General features: G+C 40.1%; 1 protein-coding gene across 1 annotated transcript in view; it reads left to right on the top strand.

The window, feature by feature from the left end:
• The window catches only part of SLC25A36 (solute carrier family 25 member 36), a 30,704-nt gene extending 5,551 nt beyond the window's left edge, over positions 1 to 25,153 (top strand). The window contains exons 2-7 of the mRNA XM_084267511.1: positions 5,219 to 5,389; positions 10,966 to 11,043; positions 13,653 to 13,753; positions 20,957 to 21,023; positions 23,392 to 23,681; positions 24,391 to 25,153. Coding sequence (XP_084123637.1) covers positions 5,219 to 5,389; positions 10,966 to 11,043; positions 13,653 to 13,753; positions 20,957 to 21,023; positions 23,392 to 23,681; positions 24,391 to 24,584 — 901 coding nt within the window. The 3' untranslated portion in view covers positions 24,585 to 25,153. The remainder of the gene's footprint in view (positions 1 to 5,218; positions 5,390 to 10,965; positions 11,044 to 13,652; positions 13,754 to 20,956; positions 21,024 to 23,391; positions 23,682 to 24,390) is intronic.
• The last annotated feature ends 705 nt before the right edge of the window (positions 25,154 to 25,858 follow it).

Here is a 25,858-nt window from a genome sequence, read left to right as displayed (position 1 = left end):
GAAAGCTACACTTGCAAAAGCCTTTAAATAATATAAACTTAATATCCAAAACTACAACTTTATCTGTTGCTGTGAAAGTTACTCATGTAAGACAGCTCTTGAAATTGCTGATAGATTTGGGACCTGAGTTTAGACTAAGTGATGAAGAAATTAGAAGGAGTTCTGTTTGTAGGTGGCTTGGGGTTTGTTTCTTATGACAGTTTTGATCATAGATTTCCTGCTCTTTCTCTTGGCAGCCAGTATTTGCATGGAACTTTCATTTTCATACAGGAAAGAGAAACAGCTGGTAAAATACACGAATGAATGTAAACCCCAGATAACAGGGTCAAGGGTTATCTTTGAGTCTTTGAGGCTGTGGTAACAAATACTGTGAAAGGTAAATCTGAGACTAGCACAATGTAGACTCATCTTTATTTGTGTAAAATATGTAATTATGGGGAAAAATAAAAAGTTATTGTACTGACAATTTTAATTCTAGGTCAGCTGACACTGGCATTGGGAATGTTAGCCAGCTATGGAGCATTTATAGACAGTCCACTGGCTGAAATTAAGACCTTCATCCATGCTGAAGCTGTTTCTGATGCTTTTTGCAGGGGTGTAAGGTAACAGTAGGACATAATAAGCTACTCTGGACAAAGGGAGTGATTCCTTACCAAATACCCTTAACTTGCAGTGATAAAAAAAGCCAGCAACTTCTTGTGCTGTCATCTCTGGAAATAGAACCTGGGACTTGAATGACAAAAGAACAGTCTTTTGAAGCATGTGTATGTTCCTTTCTTTGTTGTGTCTCACATCATGCTGGCTTATCAGGGGAAGGTAGGTGTCAATACTGTATCTGTGCTGAATTTCTAGCAGAGTTTAAAGCCCCAGTAGTTCCGTGTTTCGTTCTGTTGTCTCATGAGGTGATGGACTCCTACATGCACATCAGGGATCAAATTCATGTGACGGGGTTGTTTTATGGATGTTCTCTGGAATAAGATGAAATTTAGGAGAGCATTACCATCTTCCCAGATTATTCTGTTCAGGAGATGTCAAGTAGAGACAACTGTTTCTAGTTTTACTGTAGTTTTGCCACAATTCTGCAGGATAGCTGGTAACTCTGTCTCGTGCTGCCTGGTAAGCTGCAAGTTTAATTCTCTAAAACTTGACTGTGTTCACAGCAGTGAGATTTTAGTGTTTCTCTTTTTTACCTGTGTGGTAAACTGTTTTACTAGTGGATTTACTTACTGATATTTGTGCTTCCCTTGAAGTTACCTGGAACCTACAGGTAAATTCTTGTTCCCTTGTAAGTTTGTGTGTTTCAAAGTCAACTTGTGCAAGTTTTTTCAGCTTTGCCCAGTGTGTACAAGAAAAGTTTGTAGTAAATATTGATTAGAGGCAAATCTCAAATTCAGGACAGGTAAGATGAGCAAGTGGTCTTCTGAACAGTATTCACGAGAGACTGCTACATTGGTTCAGCTGTGGGATGCCTCAGGTTTTAACCTTCTATTCCACTTCATGCACTCCTGCTGATGGAATATTTGCTTACCCACTCAGTTTGCCAGGTGAAACTACCTAAACCTGGAGAAAGTTACACAATGGTAAGTGTTCTCATGCATCATAGTAGTTGGGGCCTAGTACATGACAAAAGAAGCTGAAGCCCAGAGTAGTGTTAGGTAGTAGAAATCTGTGTTATTGAGGTGAAGAACTTTACAACTCTTAAATTATTTAACTGCAGCTTCCTGTTTTGTGTTAAGGGGAGCCTTTTTGGCTTGTGGCTTAACTTCAGTGGGTGAGAAGCGTAGCAGGAATAGTGGCATCCATCTGCTGGCCATTTATAGAACACTTCTGCTAAGCTGGAGCTTGTGGCTGGCTGTTAAATGCCTGCCAGGACTTGGAGCACAAAGAAGTTGCTGTGTCTGACTGTGTTTGTAGTTCTGTGCTAAATAAGCAAAGCAGGAAATATATTTCTAAGTAAAATACACTGTCATTGCTAGTGACAGAACAGCTGGCATGCTGCTTAGAAGTTGCTTATTTTTACAAGGCTCATAGTTATTGAGTTGTCTTGTGTGTTTACATACAAGCTATGTTTACTGACAGTTTCTCATAAACAGGATTTTAAGCCTTGCAGGGTTTATCTTAAAGTTCAAATGAGCTAGATAAATCAGTGTAGTTCCTGAAGTATGCTTTCACTTAGTGGTTCAGTTCAAACTTGGTGGATCTTGTGACTACTTAGCAAGGTCAGATTCTTCAACATCTGGGGGACTTTCTTTCACTTCTAATTCCAGATGCTTTCTATTATATGGGGCTTGAGAGCTGGGTGACCAAGGTATTACATTGGAATTGGGGATTTTGCAAAGACCTGTTTGTGAGCAACACAGAACCACGTAGCTCTCAAACTTCATTTTGAAGTAGCAATTTGAGATCTTGAAGATAGGGAACAGAGAATTGTAATCCAAGTTATTAATAATTAGTGGAAAACATTAAAAGTATTCTCACGTTCACTTGAGGCATTTTAAACTGGTGAAAAAACCCAACAAAACACAAGTGCAGACAGGGAGCACAACAGTAAAACTGATTATTAATTATGTGAATGGCAGAATGTGGTGCAGGTGAAGGGTCTCAAGGTCTTAAAGGGAGACGGTTAGTCTGCTTGCTTACAATGCATGCAAAAATAGCACTGATTGTTGTTCCATCAGCTGGATATCACTGAACAAGGCTTGCTGTCGGCAGACTTCAAAAGAACAAGCACTGAGTAGCTATGTCTGCCTGCTTCCCCAGTATTCCATTGCTGATGTCTAACCCATCCACAGCAAGCGTCTGACAGGAGTGCTGTTGCAGTCAGGCATCCCTTGTGGTGGTTTAGGTGTGGTGCAGGGGACATGTTCCACCTTGGGGTTAATCTTCAACTTTGGAAAAATTTTCCCCTGTGAGGTAGCCATGGAGGCAGTAGCATTAAAGGCTCCAAATTCCAAGCCTTGCTGAAGAAAGCAGGCCAAGTTTTGTCCTCATTTCTTCTCCCTGACATAGTATTTCTCATTAATATAAACCATACCACGTGCTTTCTCTTGGTGTTACTGTTGCTTGAAAACAAGTCCTCATGTAACCTATGCAGATTAATACAGAAACATCTTAAAGGGAGCAGTCTTCTGAGGATCAGGAGGGCAGGCTTACAAGGAAGGAAGTAAACTCTAAAGCCAGCTACCTACATTGTTGCACAGGCACACTACCCCGTACAGCAGTGCCTGCTGTTGTGCTGCAGGAAACAGTAATTTGCTCTTACTGTCCTAAAGATATTCAAGTTCTGAAGCTCCAGATTGAGACATTTTCAGTGCTGGCCTTCCTGTGCTATTTGTTAAGAACCTCAACATGTTATAGGCTTCTACTGCTTCCAACCCTGGCTAAAATAAGTATCAGCACATCTAGTATGTCTCTTCATGCAACTCTTACTTTAAAAAGCCTATGTGCAGTTTACAATTAGAGTAAGCAAGTGAATTGCTCATTCAGAGATGTTTTAAAACATGCTACTCTGAAAGCTGTGTCAGTCTGTACCTGTATGTGTACAGCTCACACTGGAAAACTGTTTTCCATGTTACTGTGAGCACACTTTTTTCCAGACAAAACTTCCATTGAGGAAAGAAATTGCACTTGTAAGAGTAGACTTCAATCTAATGTTGGAGTTAGGGGTGGGACAAGATGCCTTTAGGCTTAGTAACAGGATAACTCTAGGTCACTAGGTTTAAATGGAGCATTAAATGAATATCCTCAAACATTATCCTACTGTGCAGCTGTTTGGCATCATCAGTTCAATTCAACCAGATTAGTTATTTTAGGGTGCTGCACTGACAAGTGCCAGTATTTCTGGGGAGAGTCAGCAGACTAAAAGCTACTCTGAAAGCTATGGGAGATTCTGAGTCTTAGCTATTACTCTTAACTTGTATTGAACTCTCCTTTGTGTTTTGGAATGTTGCTTAAAAATATGATCAAAAGTCTTACAGCTTTTTTAAAGATTTTGGAGTGCAAGCCTCATGCTACAAAGTACCTGATAGCTATCTTGTCAAACACCAGTTACAGTTACTGCATCCGAGAAGTGAATGCTGGGCTCTTCGAAATTAGTACAAATCATATTTAGGTGCTAGTGGGTTTAAGACTGAGTTGTTAATAGCATTAATACCCTAATTTAAACCTGGAGGTGGAGGGTGGTTTTTCTGATGTTGTGGGGTTTTTCCTTTTTTCAATGCCTTAGTTTCTAAAGGGGGTGTGTGTCGTGTGCTGCTTGTAGTTTTAAGGATGGTATTTGGCAAAGTTAATACTGATCTCAGGAAAAGTTCAGGGGAGTACCTATTAGTAATGGCAACAGCAGGGAGTTTGGGGTTGCATTGGAACCAGAATGTTCAGATTCAATAATTTTTTCCTTAGAGGCTGTATGTGATTGTAGTTAAACAGACAGCTTACAAAAAAGTACCAGAAGAATCCTCTGAGCAGATCTGCTAAAAGGCAGCACGTTCTTGGCTGTGTCCTGCTCTAGCAGGATGGGAGTGACTTGGCTTTCAGCACGAGTCATGCACAGCTTGCCATGCCTTGCTCGCGGAAGTGAGCAGCACACTGAAGCAAAGTCTGCAAGTCTTCACCTGGTTAGCCACTTAGACCTCTCCTATCTTTCCACATTCTACTCTGCAGTATTCTGTAGTCAGAACTTAGTCTGTCTTGCTGCAATGGGCAGAACTCAGGAAACACTCAGAACCATTGCTTTTGTGGTACAGTGCCCGAAATACAAATGGAGTTTTGAAGATGTCTTCAGATGTGCCACCCTACATTTTTTATGTGTAGCCCCATGTGTATAACCATAAATCTTTTCTACCCTTAAGGATTTTTGGCACCTTGTTTGTGGTCAGGAGTGCACTAAACATTCAAAAAAGTTAAAATTTAGCGTAAGAAGTTAAACATTTCAGATAGTGAGCTACTTTGCAGAATTGCTCTGAACAGCATGTACTGAAAACTCTGCACCTTTGCTACTTTGGAAAACTCTAATTTTGTCTGCTGAAATTTTCACTCTCTGTTATAGGGTTAACAATCGGAGTTCAGTCTGGTTGCCTCAAGGGCAAGTAACAACAGCATTGTGATGCATGTTCCAGTTGTTTCTTCACCTGTTGCAATTTGACTGTGTTGAGTACAACATTAACTGTATGTGAATGTGTCCTTCAGTTTCTTTGCAGTTAATGTGGTGATCTTCTTGCAGATGTGGAGGCACTGTTGGTGCAATTCTGACATGTCCACTGGAAGTTGTGAAAACACGACTGCAGTCCTCCTCTGTGACTCTCTACATCTCAGAAGTCCATCTCAACACTGTGAATGGTGCTAGTGTCAACCGAGTAACTAGAGTTTCTCCTGGACCTCTCCATTGTTTGAAGTGAGTATATACATGTGGTGGTTTGACACTGGCTGGAGGTCAGACACCCACCAAAGCTGCTCTACCACTCCCATTTTCAGCTGGAGAGGGGAGGAAATATGTATTGAGAGGCTTAGGAGTCAAGATAAGGACAGGGAGAGATCACTCCTCAATTAGTTTTCTTTTTCTTTGCCTGCAGTGCTATCTGATTTATTACACAGTGAAACTAGAGTCAGATGATGAGAAGCGTGGCCAGATCTTGAAGCAACTTTCCCCCACCCTTCCCTTCTTAGCAGACTTCACTTTAGTCATGATTTTGCTCCCCTTTTACCCCCCCATTGTGGCACAGGGAGTGGCAGGGAATGGGGGTTTCTGTCAGCTCCTCATGAGTTGTTTTCCTCGGTAGCTGGGGGGGCACTCCCCACACCCTTCCCCTACTGCACCATGGGGTCCCACCCATGGGAGACAATCCTTCACGAATGTCACTAATGTTAGTCCTTTCCCAGGGGACTTCAGCTCTTCACCAGCTGCCCCAGTGTGGGTCACTGCTATAGGGTGCAGTTTTAAATCATAGAATGTCTCTCAAGCCCAGACTGCTCCAGCTGCTCCCCCATGTAGTCATGTTCCTTTGTGCAGCAAACCTGCTCTGGCATGGATTGATCTCTCTCATCTCTGTGTCTGTTTCTCCATGGCTGTGAGTGCTGTCAGGGTCTTGCTCCCATGTGGGTCGCAGCATCTTCTGTATGTCTCCACCTGCTCCAGTGTGGGGCCTCTCCATGGGCTGTAGATGCGGACTTGGCCTTTTCCATGTGCTGCAGAGGGCCACCTGCTCCACCATGGGCTTCTCCACGGGCTGCAGGGGCATCTGGGCACCTGCCGTGCCTCTTCCCCTGCCCCTCCACTGGCCTTAGTGTCTGCACAGTTTCTTACATCTTCTAACTCTGATGGCATAAAACAGCTGCTTGTGGAGCTTCTCCTAAATGTGATTCACAGAGGTGCTGTGACCATTGCTGATTGGCTCAGCCTTGGTCAACAATGACTCTAGCCTTGAATCAGCTGGTGTTTACTCTCTGGGGCCTGCAGAGAGCTTCTATCTGCTTCTTGCAGGAGCCACCCCTGCAGCCCCCCCCTTTTCCACCAGGACCCAGCTATGCAAAGCTACAACAATATGTTACTGTGGTTTTGGGTCATTTTGGAGAGGGAGGAAGTAGAGGTGTGTTAAATCTGTGTGAAGGGTTCACTCTTGTGTGCTACGATGCTACCATGAGGTGAACCCCTATATTTTGCCCTCAAACTTTCTAAATGCCCTTTATGCTTCATTTTGTACCTTGAATTAGCCAGAGCATATATACCTGGTACAATTCACAGCTCCAAACAATGTCCCCTAAAACTTACTGGGAGTGCTGTAATGCTTAAGTGCCAGGCTCTGTTTTCATCTGAAAACAGTATAAGACTGCTAAAAACTGTGTCCAAATTATAGGTGCTGCTGAACATGTAGGTAAGAAGCCCTATGAAACTTGACTTGGCTTCTTAGTCTCGCTCAGTATTCACTGTCCTGTACCCATCCTTGCCTTTTGATATTGTCTGGTGGGTGTGTGACTAGTAGTGGGTGGGCAAGGCCAGGTGTTAGTATGATTTTAGATGTTTTGTTTGCATAGAACATCACTGATCAGGGACTGACTTTCCTCCTCACCTGTACTTGTGATGTTTTGTAGTCAGCAGTATGGCCAGTTAAACTGCTAGTACAGATCATAGGTAGGGTTCACTTTGGGAGTGAACTAGCCAGTTATGGGAGGTACCTTCAGTATTTGGGAGTGAGGGAGGAGTTTTCCTCCAGAATGGACCTGTTGCTGCTTCTTATATTAGAATTTGATAAGATTCAGATAGCTGACTTCTGTCCCCAGTTAATCAGTGAGAAGTAGTTTGTAGAGACGCTGTTCTGGGAGTTGTGGTGAAGGATTTAGGCTTAATCTGGGTAGAGGATAGGATTTTTCTAAATGGAGGTTGTGCCAAGCTAGGTCCTTGAATGGAGGATAGTTCTTCTTCTGGAAGTTTTCATTTGGAGCCATTTTATGTATGAGTGATGGATGAATGTGTTGGCAACAGGTATGTGGGAAAGAAGGGCTCAGATTGTGGCCAAGGAGAGTTCCATCCAAAACACTTGCCTGAGTGGCTGTTCTTGATGAAAGGCAGGTTCTTCAACGTCTTCCCTGAATGCTTGATCATGAATTTACACTAGTAAACAGAAGATACCTGGATAGTAGGATGAATAGATGCTTGCTTCATATGTCCCTATGCTAAAGCCTGCTATGCTTTAAACCCACCCCTAAAATGTGAAGTAACCTGGTCTTCCCAGGAAGCAAATTCTGATTGAGACAGAGGCAGTCCATGGTGAACTTCATTGGTAAGACTGGGGTTTTTTGTTTTCTTAAAACTCTGGTTTAAACATGTTTGCTTATCTGTGATAGACAATTGTGTCTTCTGGTTCTGTTGTTTGTTTAGATCTGTTTACTTTCAGATCAATATCGAGCAACCGAGATGCCAAGTAACTTTTGTGGGGTTTGAGTTCTTGAAATATAGTAAATATAAAAAAAAATCCAAGTGACACAGGAATGGACTATGACAAAAATAGATAGGTGCAGGACAATTATTCCTGGTATCAGCTCATCAAGTCACTAGGGCTGTTTAGTGGGGAAATCAAACTGGATCCCTCTGTCACTCTCATGCCCTTACTCTCACTGGATGTTTTCTGACTTGTAGGTGTCAGTGGTTGTCTCTTCTCATACCAGATGCAGTGCAGCGCTTCAGGGCTCACAGAACTCAGTCTAAAAGCAGGGTGAATCAGGCAAATGATGTTAGAATGTCTGACTGATCTGGAATCACTTCTGCATCTAAAGTGTCAGCAGAGGGTACTTGAAAGGCATCTATCTGTGTCAGGAAACAGAAGGACTGCTACTGATGAGTGCCTTCTTTGGCAACAGCAGCAATTTATTCTTAAATCTGTGGTGTGTATCACACTGTGGATGCCTCTCATAACTAACCTTGCAGAATTTAAACCTGGGTTCTTAATAATGGAAATCTGACCAGCTGCCCAGCGCAGTTTCCCATGTGACATAAGCAGGTCAGCTGAGGCCATGTGGAGCACTTATGCTGCTCTTCCAAGCGTGGATTTGCCACTTAGTGCTGCCAGTAAATAGTGCAGGTTCTGCCACTGAATGCAGAAGGTTGGTATCTTATTTTCAGTGCAGGCTTTGGAACTCCTCTAGCTGTGTGTCTGCAAATGGAGAAGAGCAGCAGTAACTCCGACCATTCTAAATCCTGCTGCAACTTCTCTTTAGCTCTTGGTGGATCTGTCAAGTCTTGGGACACTGTAGGTCCAGGTGAAACTAATAGACCTGGTACACTTCATTCCCAAGTTTGTCTCAAGGCACTGAGGTTCCTGCTCTTTTCTGTACCTGCGTATGTGATATGCAGGTGTGTAATACAGGTGTTGCAATGTGATTTTTAAGTAATGTTTGAAGTGGACGCAGATCATGGTAATTGAGTTCAGCTTTGCTGTAATCTGGTGCTGTGTTCATGCTTTGAAATATAGTAGGACATTTGGAATAATTCTTTCCATAAGTGTGAGAAATGCTTTCATGATGACAGATAGGTCCAAGTAATTTGTATTTCCAAAGTTATTTTGAGTACACATTCAATACTCCCAAGTATTGCAATGGGGTGACTCTTCCCTTGCAGTGAAATCATATCTAGAGTTACGGACATGAAGCTAAGATGTTGCTGGATATGTTAGATACCAGCATTCCTAAACAGTGATGGTAACTGCAGAAAACCATTTTTTTGCTTACTGAAAAAAACTGTAAACTTTCTGTTTGATTTAGCAACAGAACTGTAGTGACTCAGCTGCTGGAAATGGGATTATGTTTGCAATAGCCTTCAGTGCTAAAGATGGTCTTCACCTGTTTGTTTTGATAGTAAATTCCAAACAAAATAGCTATTTATACAAGAATAGCTTGCCTCATTGAGTAATTGACTTGTCAGTAACCTCCATGTCTCTTTGAAGAAGAAATATACAGCAGTATTTGTGTATATTGGCCAGTGTTTCTAAATCAATAGGCAGAGTTCTGTTTTGCAACATCTAGTGAAGTAGTTAATTCTTAACTTTAAAACTGTTTTTGAAGCAATTGCTAGAACAATCTGCAGTGATGGGATGCTAATAGTCCTTTTTTCTCCTTCCATGTCCTACCATTTTTTTTCAAATCAATGTCTGATTCATCTAGTTCGTTGGATAGAGTCATTTCAGAAAACATGAATATTAAAGGATATCTTCTTACTGTGCCAGTGCACCTTGTTGCAGAATGATTTTCAACTTTCTAGAACCCATGATTTACTTATCTACATGTGATAAGTAATTCAAAAACTTAAGCACTGATAAATGCCTACTTTGAGGTCTCATTTCCCAGCTTGTATCCCTGTTTTTCTGTTCATCCCCCAAAGATGGAAGGTGACACTGCCCTATACACCCAAACGGTCCAGAGCTGTGTTTATGCTGAATGTGTTGGGGTTGTATTGTGGCTGTTGCATGGGTCATGCTCATCTTTCAGTTAAGCTCAGACTGAAGTGAGTTACCTTATGTGAGAAGTTAAGGATTGCCTTTTCTGTAATGAGTTGGAAAGGAAAAAACACTGGCTCTGCTGCCCAGCAGCAGTGCTTGGATAGGAGCACAGAGGCAGTGGTTCAGAACTGATGGGAGAGAACCCCTGCTTGCCTCAAGGAAAGGTCACATCTCACATCTGAGGTTTCCATGTCCTTTTCTTGTAGTCTTGTATCTCACAGAATAAAGCTACGAGTGGGTTCCTGGTGAAATCTTACAGGAATTTAATCACTGGAGTTATTTACAGGGACAGAGAAGGCAGGGAAAGGCAGCTTTCCTCCAACTTTTGACGTGTAACTGAGTGTATTGTTAGGCATCTTGTAGCACCATTGTAGTACATGCAAAGCCATGTTGAGGTGTCTGTCTTGAGTAGATAAGTCTGCAGGAGAGGTGTGTGGCTGAGTGTGTCAAGCAGTAGAGAAAACATCTTTCTGAGCTGCTTTCAGAAGGTACATGAGTTGCTGTGACAACTTTTGAGACTTCGTAAGTCTCTCCTTTCCTGGCTCTCCTACACAAAAAAAGTTCCCAAACATTGGGAGAGAAAGGGTGATGAGAGGAATGTAGAGTAGAATCAAATATTTTTCTCTTAATATAGAATTTACAGCAATGTGAACACTTCCACGCTTAGTCTTTTTCTCCCTGGTAAATGGACATTTTCTTCCTGATGACAGATAACTCCATGTATGTCTGTTCTTATCTCTGAGGTATGGCTGTATTTACTCTGCATATAGTTCCTGGATTTCTGTGACATGTCAAGCAATAATGGAATTTACTTTTAGGCTGGTTCTTGGAAACAACTATTATTTTGTGGTCAGCACTGCATTGTCAGTTACTGTGAAAGCTTTACAGATTAAGCCTAAAATTATATGTTTTCATGGTGGTTTAATGCATTCCTTAACTGTGATGTGAATGTTAACAGGATTGTCACTTTTTTGTTTTCTAGGATGATCTTGCAAAAGGAAGGTCCTCGTTCTCTCTTTAGAGGGCTGGGTCCTAATCTAGTAGGCGTTGCTCCTTCCAGGTAATTACAGATGTGTAGTGAATGAAATAATTGTGAATTGTAGGTTGCTGTACATTACATAAGGTGTATTTGAAGAGAGTTTTGCATCTGCGGTTGTAAATACTTGATAGCAAATGATGTTTGGTTCCTGGGGTAACTGAAAAATTGAGCCATCCCTGTGCTCCACAGTTCGTCCCACATCCCTGCACCAACTGTCTCAGCATTTACTATCCTATATCCTACTGTAATAGTCATTATTATTGTTTACTATCCCTTATGCAGAGTTCTGTCCAGTTAAGGAAAAAATGCTTACAGAATTGCGTATGTATACAAGAATTCAGTACTTAGGAAAACAAAAAGGTAGCTCTTGCCTTTGGTTACTTCAGGAAGCAGCTGTGTGACTGTAGCCTCAAAACACTGTTTTTTTCTGAACTTGGGTGAGACAGGCTACTGTCCCCCTGCAGCAGGAATCCTGTTCTGAACCCTGAAAAAGGACGAGGCTGGCTGAGATGACTCCCTTAGCAGCTGTCCCAGAGAAAGCAGATCCAGCAGTGGGCTGGACTTCAAAGGGAACTGGGGCAGTGTCAGAAGTGCAGCAGACAAGGATGTCAGTGTGATCTAATTACCAGTGGTATTGCTGCTGCCAGTTGCTCTGCGTCAGCACAAACACTGGAGCCACTCGGCTCGTGCTGGCAGGCAAAGCAAGGTGAGGATTACGTGTACAAGTGTTAGCCTAAGTTCATTCCAAAATTAGGATAATACCGAAGGGAAAGCTTGGAAGCAAAGCTCTATAGAACTAATACAACCTCTTACTCTTGGGTGATGCTATACTACTCTTCTGGCCCATTTTTATTTCCTTGTGTTTCAGAGAAGAGCCTTTATGCAAAGGGAATATACTTCACAGAAGTTCTTTTCCCTTGATGTGCTGCCCTGCTTTGTGTTTATTTTCTGGTCTGAAGAGAAGACATTTCTGTCTTCTACACACCTAGTTAGAGAGCATCTTAATTTTTCTGGCTTAAGGTCTTTGGAGGCTTCCAGAAAATTTTATTAAATTGGACTTTGTAGTCAATACAGATCTGTCTTCTACTTGGGTCTTGCACATGAGGGTCTTGCTCTGTAGATCCTCTGTATGATTAGGATAAAAACATCATTTGGGAATTGGAGTTTTTTTTATTTTAACACTTTTTTTCAAGTAATTAGGAATACCTGAGGTATTTTCTGATCTCTAAGTTAGCCTTGCTGTTTGGACATGGTGAAGTTTCCAGTAACTTTTTTTATTCTTGACACCTGTGGAATATCAGCACTTCCTAATCTGAAGAGCCTGTATGTCTGATAGTCCAGTCCAGTCTGGTCTGAATGTTGAACATAAAATTACTGTTAAAAATAATATTATACAGCAATGAATTCAGTTTTGTAAGTAACTATCTCTAATTGCAAACCTTCCCTCTTTTCAGTAAATGTTATGTTAAATCTTCTAAATCCCTTCTTCCCTCAGGTGAAATACTTAGCTTGTTCCCCTTGCCTCATACTGAAAATGTCAGCTTGGTGTAATGTGTGAACTCTAATAAATAACACGTCCTCACTCCCCTCCAGCTGACTCGGTCTTCCTACAGTACTTCATTTCAATTAAGCATTAGCTAAGTGGATTTAACAGCAGCTCTTTGTTTAAATAAGCTGTAGAGAAGCATGTTTCATAACACATCCAGTATACTTAACTGAGTTCTGATTCCATTTTAGAAATTACACCCATGGAGCAAGCACTTTATCTTCTTCATTATAAAGAAAAACATGTTTGCACAGCTAACGAGGTTAATGTAATGTTCATGAAAACTTACGTGTTCATTTTTTTCTCTTGTAGACTGTCTAAGTCAAAAAAACCCTGAGGTTTTTTTAGACTTACATGTGAGGTTTAGGTGTACTTAATTTTCTTTTTAGCTTTAATGAGTAAAACCAAGTATTTTTGATAATATAATTCACTGGTGTGCTGCCTTTTTGTGTCTGGCTTCTTGTTTTGATAGCAGCTAACAGACTTTGTATTGCAGGTATACAATTTTTTGGTAGTGTATTCGGGGGAAAACTGTCTATTCTAAATACAGAACTAAAATGAAATGTGGATCTCATCATCACAGGTGTTCTGGCATTTAAAGTATAAATACTTAAAACTGTAAGTTGTAAATATTGATAACCTGTGGCTATACTTGTATCTTCAATGCTAGAATGGTGTTATAAATTCTAAGTGCTGTTTGGTTTTAAAAGCTACATAGTTGCTAGTCCTCTTGAAATTGTAATGTTAATGGAATGAGTTGGTTCATTAGAACAAGCTTGTTAAAGAAATACAGGTCTCAGTTCAGTATTTCGCTTCCCTGGCAGAACTTCCTAGTGTCACAAAAATCACTGCCGTGTTTCTAGTCATGTATCCTTCCTCTCACTAATTGTTAATTGGAGCTGTTGTGGAAGATGAACTTGTGAAGTAGGATTGCTTATTCTTCCATTCCTAGAATAGTGCCACTGCTTTGCAAGAGTTACTTTCTCAGTAAAAACTACTCAAGGAATTGAACCAAGATCATCCTGAGTTAGCAAAGTTAATGCACTGGTTGTAAGGGCACTGACACGTTTTGTTTTCATTTTAGAGCGATATACTTTGCTGCTTACTCAAACTGCAAGGAAAAGTTGAACAGTATTTTCAATCCAGATTCTACCCAGGTACACATGATTTCAGCTGGAGTGGCAGGTAAGGATCTGTAACTTTTTAGCATCGTTCTAGACTCCTGTCTACAAATGATAAGTGGCAATAAACAGAAACAAAATAGAAAATGTTCAGTGACTGATCTCTTTCTCTAGTGATTACCTTCTTTTTCCTCTCACTGAGAAGTTATGTGAAGAATATTTGTGTGAAACACTGGATTTGGCCTTAATGATGATGTTTAACTGTGTGTGTGAATAGTCTTTTCTAGGACAACTCGCATGCCTGCTTTCTCTGTTGTAAATTTGTGAAATGTAAAATGAAATCTTTCAAAACAGCAACTTCTCACTCTACTAGCTATGAACAATATTGTTTGCACTGAACTCTGGCTTAATGCTTCTTAATCTGATCGTTTACCTTCACTTGCTGTTACAGCTTCGTATATCTGACTTATTTTTGTCTTGCTGAAATATGCCTGCAGGCTTTTTGTGGAACTTGGGTAATGCTCCCTCCTCCCTTGATAACAGTCTGTGTGAAGTTTGCTCTAACACTAAAGTGACATAGGAGAGCAGATTTCCATAACTTTCATATATTTTCCATTTCTGGAAATAAATTCCTGTTTCATATCTGCAGTGTACCTTTGGTATATTTTATCAGCTACCAATATTGCTTGTTTTGTACCTTCTGAGCTTTGGGATCATTATCAAGGGGAGCTAAAGGCAACTGAGCTGAACTATCATGGACCTTGTGCTGGGGAAGTCAAAACCTGGGTTGACAACATTTTGCCTGTTGTTGCCTTTGTCTTTTTACAGAAAAAGAACTTTTATTTCATGTTGTGTACACTTCACAAGTGATTTTTGATGACTTTATGGCAGCTTCTTGGAGTTTGTAATTCCTGTCAAACTTTACAACCAGCGTATACAATGAGTGCTAGTGACCTGGAATGGACTGCCACAGGTGGTGTCAGAATATGGGATAGGAGCAGTTTTCCATGTAATACTTGTTAATAATTGGTTTTTAAAAAATTATGTAACATAGAAAACTTAGGTGGCATGAGCTTTACGCACTGATGCTAGTATCTAGCACATGAGAAATGCGATGGCAGTTTTCAATCTGATGTAGAGATGTAAGGAGAATCATTTTGTCTTAAATGGGCAAAATGAGGAGCTCAGGCAATGCAGTGTTTTTAATGACCTGGAAATGTGTCTGTTGTGAGCTGCATGGGGAATAGGACAGAAAGGGACTTCATGAAAAGTTCATTCTGATCAGTTAATTGCCTGAAGAGAAATGAATTGTCTTCAGCTTGTTGTGGAGTGGATAAAACATGTCTTCAAATTTGGTATAATAGAAACAAGTCTGTCCTCAGTTGTAGGCAACTTGGGTAGCTCATGCAGTACTGCAGACAAGGCAAGGTTCAGTGTTCCTTATCTTTATAAGTTACTGTCCTTGTTATGTAATGAAAGGAACATTTATGGAGTGATACTGTAGTGATTTTTGTCCAGTGCTTGCAGACACGTTGTAGTTTGTCAAGGAGTTCTGTACCTGCTTATTAACTGTTTTCCTTTCCACAAGGTTGATATGGTGCATTTGTGCTTACAGCTGCGGGAGACTGTGGTAAACATATTTGAGTCTTTACTGCTGCTTGCCTTCTTGAAATTTGTATACAGGGTGTAATATTGAACAAGTTCTCTGGTTGTTGTTTCTCATACTTACCTAGTCCTGCAGTTGTATTTCTAAGCAATGTAGCAGGTGAAACCAAATGCCCAGCACAGGTTCCAGCTGCAGTCACAACTTGCTCTTGAAATGTCTTGGCACTGTATGCTACAGACATTCTTTGGAAGACCTGTAAAAGAAAGTTGTTTGACAGTCAGATTTCTTGATAATTGGTAATGGCAGTGTTTTGACTTGTATGAAAAGGACTGTGGTTACTATTACCAGTGCTTTCTTGGCAACGTGCTAACCTTGTTTTTGTAATTCTAATATATTTCAGAAAATGCTCTTAAACCAGCTATTAACAGTTTTACCTGCAAGGTTTGTATTGCTGTATGATGCAAATCAACTTAAGGAAATGGCAAAATGACAGGGCCAAGATTGAATGTGAGCTTTTAATTGGTTGACTTAAACAGGTTAACACAGAACATCTTGAATATTCACCTTTGAACTTAAGATTTCAAATTTGACAAGATGGATAAGCACTTCTAATGATTAGAAAAAAATTGGTATTGGTGGTTTTCTTGCAGCTGCCATTGGTTTCAGTAAGGAATTGAGTAATTCAGCTGTAAATGAGGGGTTTATTTATTTGTTTGATTATGGCCTTTCTGTTACATGAAGGTTTCTAATACCTAAAGAGCACAAGATTGTGTTTGCTGTTCCAAAGCTTTTCCTATAGGTTGTAAAATAAGATAATGCTGCAAAAATACAGCTTCAAAATCTGTAACTTGCTGTTTCACTGAATTACTCTAGGCAGTGACCTTGAGTCAGCTTGAAGTACTGTTTACTTCTATGTTATTAGATAGGTAGTGCAGGCTAGACTGTCACTGCTAAATAAGGATTATTTTATCCATGTGGCATTCTGGGGAGTGAGAAACTGAGGTATGGTATCTTAAGCATTTTTGGGTTTTAGGCCTGATTCTTCCTCCTCAAGATAAAACATTTTTGTTTTATTACAATTTTTTCAGTATGTTTGTTTTATCCAAGGAGGATGAATTATGCTACATGTTAACGACAGATGCCGTATGCAATTAGAAATTCCTGTTCTCTTGCTGTGTGCTAGCTTCCAGCATATAATTCAGTCACCTTCATAGCTAAATTATCTCTGTATCGACACGAAGAAATACTCCATCTTTTTTGCTTACTACTTCACATATCATTTGGTTCCCTTTTTGCCAACTTGGACAGTGAATGTATCCGTAGCATACAAGACTGAGAGCACTTGTGTGGAGATAGTTTATCCCTTTACATTTGTTAGGCTAAATTCTCAGACTGACTATAAAGTCTGCCTTCTCACTGCACTTACTCAACCTCTATTTGCCACAGAATCAAGCCTAGAAAACTGAATGAGGTACTCAATTCCTGTATGGCTTTCTGATTTGCCTTTTCAATGATTTGTAGCCTCATTCAGACAACATGGTTGTAAATCTGCTGCCGAACTACTTTGCCTTGTGTACTATTGCTGTTCTTCCTAGAACTCTGCCAGCAAACCAACCCAAACGTAGATTTTTTTATTAAAAAAATGGGACCACTTTGTTACCTAGAGATACCATACTTCTGTAACATTGTAATAGTATGTACATAGTTACTTAATACCAAATAAAATGCATATTTAGTCCATTGATTACTGAAATTAGAAAGCTTGATTTCATAAGGCATCTATCTTGCTTTTTCAGTCCTAAGAAAAGGCTAGCTTTTTTTGAATGATATTCAGGAGGGAGTGGGGAAGGAGGAGGGTTCACTTCTAAATTTGGTGTGTAGGTAAGTATTTGGAGATATAAAATTGAACTGCTGCAAATGAGCAGAAATTTCAGTACTCAGTGCATTTACACAACTATTTTAATATGTGGCCTGTTCTGATTATTTTTCTTTATTTTTTTTTCCTAAACTTTTACCTGAAAACAGTTAGATCTCACAATAACTATTCACAGATCCCTCCAGTGGGATTCAATTTGTACACATGTGTCTGATGAGGTCACTGCTTGTTGTTATGATACAGAAAAGCCTGTGTCTATTTTAGGCATTTACTGTACATTTCTCCCGTGAAAAGAGTGAGATCGTGTCATCTCATGCTCCCCACCCGCAGGTCACTTCCTGCAGAAATATGGACTAACTTAAACCCCGTGAGTACTGAACTGAGCGTCTCTTGCAGCCTCTAGTGTAAGAACCACACGTTGGGTTTGTAATATCTATTCAATAAACAAAGTAAGGGGTATTCACTTTCTTTATCTTGAACTCAAATGATGTGCATTGTGCAAAGACATCACTTCTTAACTCCGTTAAGAGTTGTTTTTTCTGTGTAGTTCAGGGAAAGGTGAAAAATGCCTTTCACTGATAGCTGCTACTTTACTTGGCTCTGGCTAATTGGAAGTCCCTACTGGGCTAAACAAGGCCTCTTGGTTTTTTCAGTGTCCCAGAGCTGCCTTTAAAATACCGCAGCTGATATTCTGTGTTGTCACATTATTTCAGACCTCTTTCCTTTTTCTTATTTAATATGTATGTAATCTCCTTTCTGTCTCTTCGTTTTCTTTTGGTTTGTTTTTATTTTACTACTTTGGATTTTTAATTCAGCATTCCATATCCGCATGCGTCTGTATCAATTACATTGGCTTATAGATTGAAAAACCCCATAACCTTTGAAATAAGATGCATAATAGGAATACCTGGGATCTTACCTGTCAGTAGCTGGTATAGCTGAAAAAGTAGACTGAGATAATTCTTTCTATTTGAAACTGGGATAGAGCTTTGTAGAGCAGTATGTAGAAAAGCACAGGAGCTTTTGGTATTGCCAAATTGATCTATAATTCCAATGAATCTGAAATTGTTCTTGAGGACACAATACAGTGATAGGCATTGTTAAAGCATTATAAAGTTCACTGAGAATTCTAAAAAGCAAATAATTGATAGAGCTTCATAGTAGTTGTTGAAAGCCTTCCACCTTTATTTTTTTTACCAAGTACTTTTGCTATGGATCTTATCAGAGACCCCCAATGGGATGTTTCCTGTTCTGGAGTACTTTCCTTGGTGTCAGCATTTCTTTGACTGTATTCACCACCTTACCTATAAGAATTGAGCTGTAGCCATGTCATAGTGAAACCTGAATTATCAAAGTCTCTTTGATTTGAAAGCTTTGAGTTGAACTGCTGAGCAATTTAGGCTTATTAGAGCCCTAGAGAAAACAAATTGACTTTACTAAGCATCTGATTCTACTACTAGGGATGCTAAGCTTAAACAATCTTTAAAACAATGCAGGGAGTGTAGGTTTGGACAGATTAGGCCATGTCCTCTGGCAGTTTCCAGTATATTCTTCCCAGCCTGCCTAAAGACATCGGGCAGTACTGTGGGTGAGTGCAGTCACTGCTGCCACTCAGGTGCTGCCTCTGGTCTCACCTAGGTGTTTCCTGTCCCAGATCTTTTGGGATCAATAGGAAGGAGAGAGGGCTGAGCAGGTAATGTAACAAAATTCCAAAGCATGCAAATTAAAATAGGGGCACAAAACACTCTGTCTTGTTCACTTGTAATTAAGAACTAGGAGAGGCTTAAGAACTAGTTTTGGCTTATAGAGAAGGCTTTCCTGGGAATGGTGTTGGTCAGGGGAGTTAAGTAATTTTTCCCCACCTTACTGAAAAGCCTTTGCAGTCCTGTGTGTTCTAGTGCTCTTCAATGCACTATAGCTATGGGAAAATTGTGATTTGAAGTGAAAGAACTAAAGCTCTCTTAATGCTAGTATAAAGAAATAAAAAATGCACCAAGAATATTTCCTTTCAGTTTAATTCAACCCAGGGTCAAGTGCTGTTGGAAGCAATGGGGTTTCTATATGGTGTGACAGGTTTAGAAGGGCTCTGGCTAGTTGAGCTACAGAACCTTTTTAGCAGGTGTGTGTTTTACAAGCATCCTGTGCCTCACCATGGCGAGTAGTTCCCAGATGCTTTGGATGTTTGTTATTGACCTATGTGAAATGCAGATATACTTTTGGCTTGCTCGGATTTCACTCCATCCCATGAAGGGCTACATGTGTACCCAGAAGTAGAAAATATGTATCAAAATCAAACAAGCTGAAATGGTTATTATTTACCAGGGGCAGTTAGTTAAGAGGATTGAGTCTGATTAAAAAATCTATTTAATTGAAAGATTAAACTCTCTAGCATAGTTTGGTTTTGGCACAGAGATAGAGCTAAATCTCAGTAGCTGATGAACATCATAGTTTGTCTTTAGGACTGTAACAGAAAATCATAGTGGCCTATTTAAGGTTTGGGGGTGGGGGTAGAACAAGCCTTAAAACAGTTAAGATCCCCTGGCATTTCTCATAAGTATTGCAGTCCTTTGTGTGCAATGTAAACCTAGGTTGTGATTGAACAGAGGTAACATGTATGCAAGCAGTTCTGCTAAATATAGATCTGTAAGCTGTTAATGATCTCTATAAACAAGCTTATCAATAGCCTGTTTGTTGTATAAGTATTGTGCACCAGGTATGCACTGAACAAGGTAACTCTGTTGCTTTCCCACACCCCAGTCCATTCCTTTGCAGGACAGCAGCATGTCTTTGTAGTGATATACAAGTGATGTGTGTCACTTAGAAAGCAAGTGTCTAAATTTATCATCTCTTGCCTGGCCAGCTCTTCCCTTCTCTCCTGCAGACATGACACCTCATTAATGGTGCATGTGTGGTATTACAACTCTAGATGGTTTTTTATTTTGCCTTTTTTTTTTTCCAGAGCTGCCTTTCACTCTGCTCTTTTTCTCTCCACGGTTGTGCAGAAGTAAGAGTGATTCTTACTTCTTTTCTGTTTCTTTTTTTTTTGTTTCCTTTTCTTTTTTCTTCCTTTTCTTTTTATAGTGGACTGAAAATCAAAGCTTTAACCTTTAGCCCTTATGCAAGGCCAAATAGTTGCTGTCTGGATAGCTAGAATCCATACTATTTACTTTTAACAATTTAAACACTCATATGCTTGTAAAAGCCAACCAACAATCTCTGCTTTGAATATTAAATAAAACATTAGCACTCAAATTTAACTATCTCAATAGTTCAGTATTAAAAGATCTTTTAACTTACAGTAATACATGCCTTTTAGCTGCACCAACAGTAGTGTTCATTAAGTCTGCATGCTTTTAAACTCGGATTGTATTTCAGGTAGCAAAATAAATTGACACAATGTTTTATACCATCTCAAATTGCTATAGCTGGATCTGCAATGCATTTATTGACATGTTTGCCAAATTGGCTAATGTTAGTCTAGCTAGCTTTCTCTTCTGTGCTGTTGAAACAGGGTTGGTATTGTTAGATAGGCAGAGAAATGCACACAATTGGACTTATTTAATATGGGACATCTCTGGCTAAGAATAAAACTTAATAAAACTAAGCTAAATGTTTATTGGCTGTATGGATTGATAAAATATCAGTGAAGGGTTACAGTAGGTACCTTCTAAAAATCAGTATAGTCCGAGTTTTTGCATCCACTGTACTTTACTGTGTGTTTTGAACTTAGATGCAGTTGCTTTTATGGTACTATCACATCTAACTTCTCTTTTTAAATATTTTAGGCTTTACTGCGATCACAACAACTAATCCCATTTGGCTAGTAAAGACACGATTACAGCTTGATGCAAGGTAAAGTGACAGCAGGAAACCTCACTGCTGGGATAAGATTTCGCTTAAATGTCGTGGAGCTGTTCTGTATCCCAAAATGGAATGGTTCTTTAAATATCTGACACTTGGAATTGGAAGGTTGATGCTGGTCTGTGTACAAATTACGCTATTTTTCTCTATTGTAATTTTTAATGAGGCATGCTTGAGGCAGTATAGTAGACTGGCTAGCAAATTTGGAATGAATTACAAGGTTTCTTTTATCATTTAAATAATGTTCTACCAATCATAGGCTTGTATTTTTTCAGCATTATATTTGCTTTGTTTTTAGCTGTTGAGCTCAGCTTTCCTGAAACAATGATATAAGTAAAAGTTTGGGAGAATGTCTGAAACCATCCTGGTTTTCATTACATAGATACAACGAGCTCTAGTCTGTAAAAAGAGGAAGACTGCTTTCATGGATTGTAACACAGGAATTGTCCTAATGTGGGATAGTAAATAGCTGTTCTGAGGTCTCAAACTTTGAAGCTGGAGCAGTTTGGACTTATAACAGAATTGATTACAGAAACTGTTTCTTACAAAACTTGTAATGAAATAGAATTTTATGCGAATACAGAGGTAGAAAGACCTTTATATTCCCATAAATTTGAAACTGTAGGAGAGTTGATGGAAGTGTCTTAATAGAAAAATGATGTTATTTCAAAGACTTTTAGTGAAAATTTGGTATGTGATATTCTTCAGCCATCCTGAAAACATTAATAAGCCACATATACCTGTTTTTCAGAGGTTTGTTAGATTTTTCTGTTAAGTTGCCTGCTAAGAGGGAAAATGTTAATATCCATATTGTCAGGTGTAAGATGACCATAGTAAATATATCCCAGGGCTAGTTTTACTGCCATCGTATGGCTGAGGTGATAATTCCATGACTAATTCCAAGGAGGTTTTGGTGCTATGTGCAAATGAATGGCATCCTGTGCTCTGGCTTGTTTTTACTGATTAATCAGCTAAATGGTATAAACACTATAGATCTTTAAGGAAATGGGGAAAAATAGGGCTTTCTTGTGCCTAGCGCATGCTGTGTTCTCAGCTCTTCTAGTGCAGTTACTAGAGGTATAAAAACACTTGGCCTGTGGTATTATCCTGGCCTGATATTGTTTCTGCTGAAATTCTGATCAAAAATCCCTCTGATCCCAGTAAGAGCTGGAAAAAGCATATGTTTTTATATCAGTGCAATTGCTTTGACCTTCAAGACAATGTGGTGTCTGTGTCTCTTGTGTTGAAAGAACAAACTTAACAGCAGTCTGTCAGTGTATCTGTCCAGGTGTACCAGGGACTGGGGTGCCCCTGCAGCTGTCAGTCCAGCTGCTCTTTTCACCAGCTGTTCTTTGTCTCTTTCCTGTCAGGAAATCAGCATCAACCCACAGTTCTCTGCTCAAGACCTGATTTGCAGCTATGCTTGCCTGCTCTTTCTCTTAATTGTGCTTGGTACCTTGTTTCATTGCTGTCTGACATTGCAGGTTCAAACCATCAGGGCTTAAATTCTGCCATCAAGTGGTGCCTCACACTACTTACACAATAGCTGCTGCCACTGTCTTGCTTTGGCACTATCCATGTGAGTTACCCTAACTTTGTATGAGGTTTTTTGCTGGCTTGTTGTGACATGCTCACTCAGGAGGTCTCTGCTGCCAGAATACATGTACTTCAAGTGCCTGCACTTGCTGATGCCATGAAGTGATTTTTTGGTGGTGGTGTAACAGTTTTGCATACCTGTGTGTGGTATGCTGAGTATTTCAGTGCACACAATTCTGTGAGCAAGCTAGAAACAGCAATAAGATTTTATTTAATATATTTCTTAATACAGTCATTTTTCATGAGCATTTTCCTTGACTTCAGCGGTGGCTTAGCTGAATTAAATAATAGCTACCTGTGTGTTGGTTGGTACTTGGCTTTTGGATAGCCTAGTTTGCTGATAGCTGTGAGGCCTGCTGTTTGAGCTCCTGGCCACTGTAATTGCCGTGCTATGGAGTGGATCATTTGAAGCAAAATTTGAGGGAAATCCACCCTTGTTATGCAGCAGAAAATCATAATTTTTCATGAGTCACACAGTTTATTTGGGAGTTTCAGTTGTTTTAAAGCAGTTTGGTGCTTTAGACATGGGGATACCTTCTTTACTACTTCTGTTTTTGTGTCACCATATCAGGTTTGGCTTGGATTTGGCTTTACCTGTGCTGAAGTCCTTTGACATGCTTCAGGTTCTGCATGGATCTGAATTGGAGCCCCTCAGCATCAATGTGCGATTTCCTAAGTTCTCTTGGTGCTTAAGCAGAACTGCTTCATTATTTTCCTGTCTCAGGTTGCACCAACTTGATCTGTCTTGTTCTCTCTTTTTTAGGAATCGTGGAGAAAAGCGAATGAGTGCTTTTGAGTGTGTCCGAAAAGTGTATCGATCAGATGGCTTTAAAGGCTTTTACAGAGGAATGTCAGCATCCTACGCAGGCATATCTGAGACTGTTATTCATTTTGTTATTTATGAGAGTATTAAGAGAAAACTACTGGAGCATAAGACTTCTGCTACCTTGGGCAATGATGATGAATCAGCAAAAGAAGCTTCGGACTTTGTTGGAATGATGATGGCTGCTGCCACTTCCAAAACTTGTGCAACATCAATAGCATATCCCCATGGTAAGTGGGGCATGTACAGCTGAGAGCTGGAATTAAAGTGGTCAAGGGAGTCTTTTGGGTGATATGTGTAGCAGGCTTTGGCTCATTTCCTCGAGAGCTATGTCTTTGTCTAAAGCTCTTCAGATCGGATTCAACAAGCCAACCTGACTGTAGTATTCAGGAAGAAGTATCTTTAAGTGGATATCTAGCGTGGCCTGTTACTAGGCAATGTTATTTTTTTCATGGGATTTGGCAGGCTATGACCCAAAGGGCTTAAGGTCCTTTTTCACTTGGAATATATCTATATACTCAGAAACGTCACCTAATGTTCCTGCAAGTTCTTGTCCCCCTTCTAGGAAAGCAGGCAGTCTAGTTTGGGTTTCAGTTGCACTGAATTTTACTGCAAAGTAGTCATGTTTACATTAAGTGGGTTGAGTACTTCATTAATCACAACTTCTAAACTAAAACATAAGTCCAAGTCCTTTTCTGGATTTTAAGTCAGCAAAGAAACTTTCTTTCCCTAGTTAGATGCCTAATACTGCCAAAAATTTAACTTGTTTTTCTGTTGCACGTATTTGGTTTGATTGTGCTTGTCATCTTCCTTTGTTTTTTAAAGAGTAGTTCTGAGACTGGGTGTGAGGGGGTAGGTTGTCTTTAATGTAAGATCACTAATTGGTTTCTGGGTGAGGTAAGTGGTGAATGTAACCTACATGTGGTTTTCTTTGTGCAGAGGTTGTACGAACAAGACTAAGAGAAGAGGGAACAAAATACAGATCTTTCTTCCAGACACTGTCTCTGCTTGTGCGAGAAGAAGGGTATGGGTCTCTCTACCGAGGTTTAACCACGCATCTGGTCAGGCAGATTCCCAACACAGCTATCATGATGTCAACCTATGAAGTGGTAGTCTACTTGCTCGATGGATAGCAGCACAACACGGCTTCCTAGAAGAAAGCGGAGGATCGAGAGACTGGAGTGGACCACTGAATGTCAATGCCAATCTGGTGGGCAGAAGGAAAGTTACCAGGAACACGCAGCTATGGACAAAACAGAAGGTTGATTGTGGGCAACTAAGAATAATTCTGCTGCCTTATTGTATGGTCTCTTGGCAATGTGACAAATGGGAACTGCCCATTAGAGAATGCCTTTATACATCTCTTAGTTGAAAATGGCTACTTTCTTTTCATCCGTTAATCTAGACAAGGCCTCTGAAGACAGTCATCTTCAGTGACCTGATGGGTGAGGGAGGGGGGCATAAGATATGTTCTTGGGCAGCCTTATTCGTTTCCCTTAGTGATTGCTCTCAGATGCATCCTTTTTGTTCTGTTTACTGCACAGTAACCTGTTGGAAGAATGGGGAAAAAAGTATTCACACCTTTCCATACCTGAAGCTTCCATTCAGTTGCTGTGAAGGTTCATCAAGAGACTGGGGTAGTAGTCAGTGCGTGAAGCTTTCCATGTTGCTACCTCAAGACAAAATATGGCACAGGGACCCAGAACAGAGTTATTCCTTCATTACAAAATGTGATACTTGTTCTTTTCTTTGAAGTTTGAGCAGTGTTATAGGTTAGAGAGAGAGGATCCAATTGCTGAACTCATCAGGTTATCAATCTATTAATATTGGTGTATGTGGATTTCCAGTTCTGCTCCATCATCCTTTATCTTCATTGGAGCTTTCCTTCTGTAGACAGGAGTCCTATGAAACATTCTCCTACATCAGTTTTCCTTACCAACCTGTCAGGTCACTCGCACACCTAAGGAAGGACTTACTGAATGCTACTTTGTGGCCTTTTTAGGGTTTCTTAATGTGATAAGAAATCTCAAGTAGTCCAGCCTACCACTTGCAAAGACAGGACTCACTTAGTTTTGTGCTGTCTAAGAGCAAGTTGTATTACTCTCAAATGTCTGGCAAAGTCTGACTTGGATTATCAGTGGCTGTGTGGGAGTACAGGGGCAGCACACATACCACCATGGCTAAGGCAAACAGAAAGCAGAAACCAGGTGAAGTTGTAATAGATCTTTTCAGTGCAGGCAGCCTCTGAAGAATGAAGAAAATTGAGACTTTTTCTAAGCATTCCCCTTGATAATTGCTGCATCACTTCTTCCAACTTGAGCCTGTGTATGAAACTGCAGCTGACAGTATAAACTTGTCTTCCAAATTGTCTGAATGTTCAGGCATTGTTTTTTGCTCCTCTATAAGC

Source organism: Gallinula chloropus, assembly GCF_964237585.1.
Source record: "Gallinula chloropus genome assembly, chromosome: 8".
Classification (NCBI taxonomy): domain Eukaryota; kingdom Metazoa; phylum Chordata; class Aves; order Gruiformes; family Rallidae; genus Gallinula; species Gallinula chloropus.
The sequence above is the reverse complement of the archived record's forward strand: the minus strand, read 5'-3'. Positions and strand labels throughout refer to the sequence as shown.